Source organism: Bidens hawaiensis, unplaced genomic scaffold, assembly GCF_021521415.1.
Source record: "Bidens hawaiensis isolate Kalapana, Puna unplaced genomic scaffold, B.hawaiensis_p1.1 tig00035534_1, whole genome shotgun sequence".
NCBI classification, from domain to species: domain Eukaryota; kingdom Viridiplantae; phylum Streptophyta; class Magnoliopsida; order Asterales; family Asteraceae; genus Bidens; species Bidens hawaiensis.
Window position 1 is genome coordinate 60,492 of NW_027496189.1, and position 8,550 is coordinate 69,041.

Below are 8,550 nucleotides of genomic sequence, written 5' to 3' on the forward strand. Positions count from 1 at the left end.
CCGGCGTTTTCGTCGTAGATTGGGGTGTGACAGTTAGAGTAAGCAATTTGTCTTGGCTTCTATCCACAGCATGCTTGCACATCTCCTGGAACACACTTTGATGCTCATGACATGTCGGTCGGCCGGGAGGGTGTGCATTGTGGGCGGCCTGCCGAGGCACACCTTATTTTTGGGGGCAATTTTTTTTAAAAAATATTTGTAATATTTTCTGATTTCGTTTGTAGTTTTGACCTTAGATGGGAAGAGGTTAGAAAATTTAGTGATTCTTTTTTGGTCCAAGGCAGTAGACAGAAACACATGTGAAAGTGAAGAGAGAATGGTATGATGAAGAAGATAGTGGGGGTATTTTTGTAAAACAACAAAAGTTTAGCTAGAAATTAAAAGCCTGTGACATAATATTTACTTTATTTATTCTCTTTCATTCTATCTTTTGTATGTTTTTTAAAGACATATATTAACTAGAAACATAAACATAACGCCTCGAAGATTTTTAATTACTTTTACTATTTGATTTTAATTAAAACATCTAGATTTTTTTTGGGTTGTAGTTTAATTAGCTATTACTTAATGTAAATTAGAATTCTTTTTTGAATGACAATGTTATTTAGAATTTTGTTATATAGTTATTTGTTTTTATTTAAAAATGGTACTGTTATTTGACAGTCCTTGTGCTTAGTTTTTATAATATGTTGAGTCATTGGCTGAGAATAAAAATAATAGTATGGGAAAGTTAGAGAATAAAGACTATTTTATTTTGACCATCCTCTTTTAAACTTTTAGCAATCAATTAATCAATTATGTCTCAAAAACAACCATCGGTGCTAAAAGACATAAAAGAGAAAAATAGTTTTTATGATTATCTAACTTCTCATCGTTCAAATAAAAAAGTGAATCTCCTCACCATACCGTAGGGATAATAGTAAATAAAATACTCATCATGTCAAAAGACCTGGCCAATGACAATGGTGATGTCTAAGGGTAAGTTAATATTATGTCCACATTTTATGATGCCGAATGTAAACGAGCCAAGTCACTCGAGATAAGCTCACTAAAAAATCAAATTGAACCAAGCTTAAATATGCTTGGGTCTAATATATAGCACGTCTAATAAAAGAACAAAGCACGACAAAGCACACAAGCCAAACGAGCATATTTATATAAATATGTATAAGTTATGATACTATGATATGTATAAAACTATATTTATAAGTATGTTTAAAACAGATGAGTCGCCAATGGAGTTGATGACCAAGTCAAAAATTTTCAAACACCTAGGTTTGAAAGTCTTGGATTCAAATCTCACAAAAATTAAAAAGACACTCTGTTAAAAAATAAAATAAATAAATAAACAAATAAAATAACAACTGTGTCCAACCTAAGCCAAGCCTAGCCGAGCTCAAGCATGAAAATTTTCTCACGAGCCGAAGCTTTAGTAAGCTAAAGGATAAATAGGTGAAAAACAGCTTCTTTTGTTTTTCTTTCATTTTATAGGAATCTCGAAGCATGTGGAGATGTTCTTCCTTAGAGGTTTTGTCTATGGATATATGCCTCTGCAGCTTATTATTCGCGACTTGCCAATTGCCATTTTTAAGGACCAAGGGTTAGCATTCCCTTTAATTGTCTAGTTTTATAACATCTAATAAGAATACAATCATTCTATACGATTCCATATATGTCACTTGGGGAATTTTGCATTGACTCTTTCCAATGTCAACACCCCTGATTCAGCAAGCCAATATCAACCCGAGATAAGTTAGATAATCATAAATGTAAGTTGTTTGAAGTTTACATTGGATAACCAAGATTACAAAAAATCTCATACCTCAAAACAATACAATAAAGTGACAGACAAACGGGCAACAGGCTGCGCCGCAACCAGAACCCCTACATTGGAATAACCAAGAGTTAATCCGCAGCCAGTCTATCATCAAGTACACAAGGACCAGTCAACCTATCATCAAATAATTTCTTCCTAAACAGTCTTGCAGGCACCGTCTTAGAAGCCTGTGAACCACGCTATCCGTTTGGTTTTCCATTTCATGCGTCATTTGATGTTGCATTAAACCAGCAGATCTTCGAGGTTGCTCTTTACCGCTTTGAAAGCAGAAGTCTTTTATTATTTTTATTTTCCCATGATTTGTTCAATAATCAAAAGATACAAAACAAAAGTCTTTTTCACTGATTGAATATGAACAACAAACTCACAAAACTAAAGAAACTCTGGCCAATATTACGTTAGCATACAAAGATATAAGAAACCAAACATCATGACACAAGCATATATAACAGCAGTTTTCAAGTAATTAATGCATTTTAATTCCAAGTACAAATGATAACTCCCAAACAAACATCTTTATTTATCTAGTTTCATAAAATTAACCTTGAAATAACAAAAAAATAAAAATAAAAATAAATTGTTCTTGCAGGCAGGCAACACAGGTACACCTTGAAAAGGCAAACACCAACAACAATTAGTTAGTATCCTTGTGATTACACGTAATGTATTTATAAATATTTAGGTAATATCATAAAACTCACCTTTCTGCATACCAAATTATCCTAACAGGTCCATGAAAGCCATCATCTCTCTCAGTTCTCTAAGTCAGTTGAACCATCATAACTATGGGCTGAGTAATCATCATTGTCAAAAGCATCCATCATCTCACCATCATACTGATCAAAATATCCATCATTTTACCCTTTAAAAGAATCATGAGGAAGTTTTAGATATTTAATCTGTTGTGAACATCTTTTCCCCAAGTCACCGCTTAGATCAAGGTATGGGCACCCACGCAAGTCAAGCGATTCAAGGTGACAACAGCCATCCAGAATGGCCTGTAACTCGGTGTTTTTCATGTTGTTCCCAATGAGTTGAAGGTGAGTTAAGTCAGGTAAGTTTTTCCCAATTGCTAAAGCTATATCATTCTGAGGGCGAGTTGCCCTTTGGTTCAGTTTGAGTGTTTTTAGCAAGGGGCAATAGCGCCCAACAGCTTCAATATCTTTTTGGAAAATATTTGTTCTGACAAGGCTGAGTTCCTCCAATAATGGAAATTTCTTCAAAGCTTCGCTCAGTATTTCTCCAAAATAATACACGATTTCTAGACGTCTAAGCTGACTTGATCTACAGAAACAAAGGCAAACATATTAAAACTTTCACTATATATATAACCAAAGAACTTTTGGGAAAATAATAAAACAGTTTTTGTGAATAAGTGAAGGCAAAATTTACATAAAAAAATTAACGGGGAGACGAAAAATGGCCAATACCTAACCGCAACAAACTGAAGAAGCTCGTCATCGCATACATCGATGAGAGTTAAATCAAGCAACTGGCCTTGGCTTCTTTGCACAGCATGCTTGCACACCTTCTGGCATTCGGTCCTTTCAAGTGAAAAACATTGTCGATATGAACGACCTTCCAAACGGCAGGGTGGTCGCAGATATCACGCCAAGCCGTGCACACTAGTTGGACTTTCTCAAGTTTGTCAGCCACACCAACTCTTTGGAGTATGTTCGCCATCAGATCTGTCGGGAGCTCCAACCAGTTCCTTGTTCGTTGCTTCACTCGCAATTGCTGTTTCGGTTTCTTGCTTTTTCTAGGATTTGATTTTGGTTTCCGAGGCATTGTAGTCACTTTAACATCCAGAAGGCATATCAATTTATAAACAAAATTAAGAAAACAAATTAAGGAGGGTAAAGCAAACAGTTTCAGTAACTGATCACGTTACCCTGAAATTAAACATGTAACTTCTAATGATCATTAACCGTTTAAGAAAACGGTCGTAATAAACCGTAGGAGGCGATACGTGGAAGTTCAAATAGAAACTGCCCCGAAATGAACTCTCATCATCAAACTAATTAAATGAGAAACACTAACAATATAATTAATATATTAATGTTTTTATCAATAAACGAATAAATAAGTTTTAAGTTTTGGTTGTATTATATTTGAAGGTATATATTACCTTAAATTTACTTTAATAAACCTGCATGGTATCTTAGGAAATTCAAAACTTGTTAAAAATTCAAATAATATGAACAAAACTTAACTATCGTTTGGCCAGGGGAATTTCCCACACATAGAGGAGTGGAATGAAGATGGTTGGGCCAGTGACCCGTCTAATCCAAATTAGCCGTTACTGAAAACTGTGTGATTTTCAGATTTTGGAGGCCACTATACGAGTACACGAACCATAATAATAGCCTCTTAAAAGAGAAATACACACATATATAAAGCACACACTATTTTATGATGCAAGATTAATGGCAGTGGCGTAGCTAGAAAATTTTTTCCTACGGGTTCGAAAATTTTTGAGGGACAAAAGACCGATTGTTTACCACTTAGATTTGGGTTTTCTACGGGTTCGATGTTGAAATTTCTACGGGTTCGATGTCAAAATACACTAATATATAACACTAAAACAAAATTTTGTACGGGTTCGGCCAAACCCATTGCCCTAAGGCTAGCTACGCCCCTGATTAATGGTATGCATTTTCAAACGTAAGAAATACAAGTTTTAATACTAATTAATGTTATTCTTAAATTAAGGGGCAATTAGCCTTTTGGGTTTTTTTCCTCTATTTACTTAAATTCTGATTATTTTAAGGGAAAATTCTCAATATATACCTATTTTGGGAATAGATACCAAAAATGTCCCTCAAATTTTAGAATTCCAAAAATGTCCCCCTCTAACTCATCTCCGACGATGTGTTAGGAAGTCTATTTTTAACACATCGTCAAAGATGTGTTAGACTTCCTAACGCATCGTCGAAGATGAGTTAGACTTCCTAACACATCGGCAAAGATGCGTTAGACTTCTTAACGCATCGTCAACGACGTGTTAGCCTCTTGTTTTCTTTTTTTTTAATATTATATTAATATAACTAATTCTACTTGTTTTTGTGATTTTATAACTTTTAATATATAAAGTTTTATATCATTTCGAATATACCGATAAAAAATGCTTATTTTTATCTATATGTTGACATAAATTTTATTTAAAATCGTGCGGGCAAATTTTATTGAATATTTCAATATTAATTTGACATGACTCGGGTTTAAGTAAATTTATGTCAGACTGTAGTAAAAATAAGCATACTTTATCGGTATATTCGAAATAATATAAAACTTTATATATTAAAAGTTATAAAAACAAATATAGGTATAAATAGTTATATTAATATAATATTAAAAATAACAACCAAGAGGCTAACATGTCGTTGACAATGCATTAAGAATTCTAACGCATCTTTGCCGATGTGTTAGGAAGTCTAACTCATCTCCGACGATGCGTTAGGAAGTCTAACACATCTTTGATGATGTGTTAAAGATAGACTTTCTAACGCATCGTCGGTAATGAGTTAGAGAGGAACATTTTTGGAATTCTAAAATTTGTGGGACATTTTGAAACCTCTTCCCAAAATAGACATATTTTAGGAATTTTCCCAACTTTTTTCATTACACCAATTAGTCATGTTTAAAAATAAAATTATATTTATAAAACATATAATTAACTTTTTAATGGTTATGGGCCTTTTCAAAACAATGGGCCTGGTTTTTTTAGGCGTTTTCATCGGAAAATGTTTATACTTGTCTAGTAAACAAACATAAATTAAATTTCTTTCATCATCGGAGCAGAAAGAACTACAACGATCGTGAGTTCATCAGTAGCTCTAGGGTTTTATTTTTTATTTTTGTTTTCGATCGATTAGGGTTACATGAAATTTGAGTTATTGGGTTTTCAAGCTGTCATTTACACCATACCGTTTGATCATTTCCCTGATTACTTCAAGTTTTGACTGATGTTTTCTTTATTTTTACTACTGTATGAATGCATATTCATTAAATTAAATTAGTTGGTTTTAAATTTGGTTTGTTTTGTTTTGTTTTGTGAATGATAAAGTGATGGAACCAACAAAGAACTGGTTGGAGCTCCCGCCGGATGTAATGGTGAATATTCTCCACAGAATTGGTGTGGAGGACATACTCGAGAATGCCCAAAAAGTGTGCACCGCTTGGCGTGAAGTCTGCAAGGACCCTGCTCTTTGGAGGGTCGTTTGTGTTGGCAGATTTCCGTTTCAAACTGATGCGTTCCCGCTTCATGAGACGTGTATGGAAGCTGTGGATAGAAGCCAAGGTCAATTGCTTGATTTAACCATCATCGGTGGTTATTGCAATCTCGAGCTTCTTCAGTATGTTGCGGATAGGTATTGTCATTAGCTGTTTTTAGGCCTATCAATGAACCGAACGAATACGAAAGCGAACACATATTTTGTGTTCGTGTTCATTTATTTAGAAAATGAACATGTTCGTGATCGTTTGTTTAAAGTCTACACGAACAGTTCACGAACATAAATGAACAAAGATAAACAAACATATATTAACAAATGTAAATGAACACAAACATGAACGAACATATATGAACACACTTAAATGAACAAATATAAAACCATTAAGTAGATAACTATTCCGGATAATGTTTAATTATATGCTATTTATATGTAAACGAACATAAACAAGCATAAATAATGGACATAACTGAACATAAATAAACGAACGTTCACGGACATAATTGAACGAACGAAACATGTGTTCGTGTTCGTTCTTTTATTAAATAATCGAACTTCCCGCCGAACAGTTCACCGAACGTTTGGTTCGTTTGCAGGCCTAGCTGTTTTGGTTTCTTAGTCTATGATTGTATTTGATATGGTTTTTGTTTCTCTTCCTTTAACAGATCAAGGCAACTCACACGTCTAGGAATTTTATGGTCTTTTAATGAAATGCGTGGCAAATGGAGCGAAGCTTTGAAAAAGTTATGTTATTGGAGGAACTCTTCCTTTTCAGTACAAACATTTCGCAAGAAGATATTGAAGCTCTTGGCCGCTACTGCCCCTTGCTTAAGACCCTGAAATTGAACCATAAACCGTATCTAAGATTTCAGGGTGGAAAAGGCGATTATGAGGTACCCTTAGCAATTGGCAAACATTTACCTGAGTTAACTCACCTTCAACTCATTCAGAACTGCATGACAAACATTGGGCTGGAGGCCATTCTAGATGGTTGCCGCCACCTTGAATCACTTGACTTGAGTGGATACTTGTACCTTGATCTGAAAGGGGACTTGGGGAAAAGATGTTCAGAACAGATTAAGTGTTTAAGACTTCATTATGATTCTAATGAAGGGTTCCCCCCTAATAACGAGACGCGTGATGTTTTAGATGATTCTGATGATGAGTATGATGGATATCATGACTATGATTTGGATGATATTGATGATGGTTCAGCCGACTTAGAGAATTTGAGTGAGAGGATGGCTTCCATGGACATGTAAGGATAATCTTGTATGCAGCAAGGTGAGTTCTTACACCTTACCTAACATGTATAAATGTATTATTTTTGTGTAAGTAATTGTGATTGATGTTATTCTTTTGAAGGTGTAGCTGTTGCCTGCAAGAACAATCTTTTTCTCGTTTTTGTGACAAGGTAATCAATATTCTGCAAATTCATGAAGAAATTGGGTGCATTCTAAAGATATTTGTTCTTAGAATTGAAATGCATTTCTTTTAACGGTGATTGCATTCCTTGTCGTTACCAACTTTGATCCTATTTACATAATCTTGTGTGAAGATGTCATTTGGTTTTTATTTCTATTGGCATTGATTTGGTTTATCCATAAGGTTTGGGGTATCAGTCATGAATGTGATTTTTTGTATGACAATGCAACAAAATGGGAATATGTTAATGCGTAAAAAGCCAGTATAGGCAAAATATTGATCCACATTAGTTATTAGATTTATATATGCTTGATCCTTGGTTTGGCAAAAACCTACACGTCTTCATCTTGTTCTGGTGTTTTTTTTTTTCATTTAATGTGTTTTAATTTGATTTCTGGTTCCTTTTCATGAGTCAGCATCCATTTTGATTGTTTCCGTGAGTCAGCATCTGTCTACGTCCTGTTCTGTTCCGGCACCCATCTGCATCCTAAACTGTTTCGGTATCCATCTGCATCCTGTTCTGTTATGGGCCTTATGGCATCCATTGGCATCCTGCTATGTTATGGCATCCATCTGCGTCTTGTTCTGTTATGGCAACCATCATCATTCTGTTTGTTTTTGCTTTAATATGTGTTTTGAGATCTGATTCTCAGTTCTGATTTGTTTTTGTCAGTCGGCGTCTATCTTCTTGTTTTTGTCAAACCATTTCCATCTTGTTCCTGTTACAGATATGATTTCTTGCGAGATGGAGCTACAAACGATGATGGTTTCGTTGCTACTGTAGATTATATTTGTTTTTTTATGTGGTTCACGGTTCCTCGATTCAAACTTGGGTTTCCATGTAAACACTTGATTCAACCAGGTTTGGTTTTGCTCATGTTGACCAAACCGGTGCTTGGTTTGGTTTGCGGCGAAACCGGTGCCTCCGATCTGATTTTGAAATTAAACCATTTTCTTTATCATAATTTTAGTTCATTGAGTTAACAATAATCCGGTCTACATTAGGTCCAGTTTTCTGTTATGGTTAGTTTATATCGGTCAACATCCATCCATCTT

The 8,550-nt window shown here is 34.7% G+C and overlaps 1 protein-coding gene and 2 pseudogenes across 2 annotated transcripts; 2 read left to right on the forward strand and 1 right to left on the reverse strand.

Moving 5' to 3' along the window:
* Positions 1–2,466: 2,466 nt before the first annotated feature.
* On the reverse strand, positions 2,467–3,958 carry LOC143587505 (putative F-box protein At4g05475; annotated as a pseudogene). Its single transcript, XR_013144905.1, has 3 exons — positions 3,878–3,958; positions 3,268–3,842; positions 2,467–3,121 (listed from the first exon to the last, which is right to left on the reverse strand). The product of XR_013144905.1 is annotated as a putative F-box protein At4g05475 (transcript).
* Positions 3,959–5,905: 1,947 nt separating this feature from the next.
* Positions 5,906–6,220, forward strand: LOC143587510 (F-box protein SKIP19 pseudogene; annotated as a pseudogene).
* Positions 6,221–6,791: 571 nt separating this feature from the next.
* LOC143587511 (putative F-box/LRR-repeat protein 23) lies at positions 6,792–7,331 on the forward strand. The gene has a single exon (XM_077068782.1). The coding sequence runs from the start codon at positions 6,792–6,794 to the stop codon at positions 7,329–7,331; it is 540 nt and encodes a 179-aa protein (XP_076924897.1).
* Positions 7,332–8,550: the final 1,219 nt, after the last annotated feature.

What these genes read in the sequence shown, in the direction of transcription:
- LOC143587511 (XM_077068782.1), top strand. Translation starts at nt 6,792, where the DNA reads ATGGAGCGAAGCTTTGAAAAAGTTATGTTATTGGAGGAACTCTTCCTT.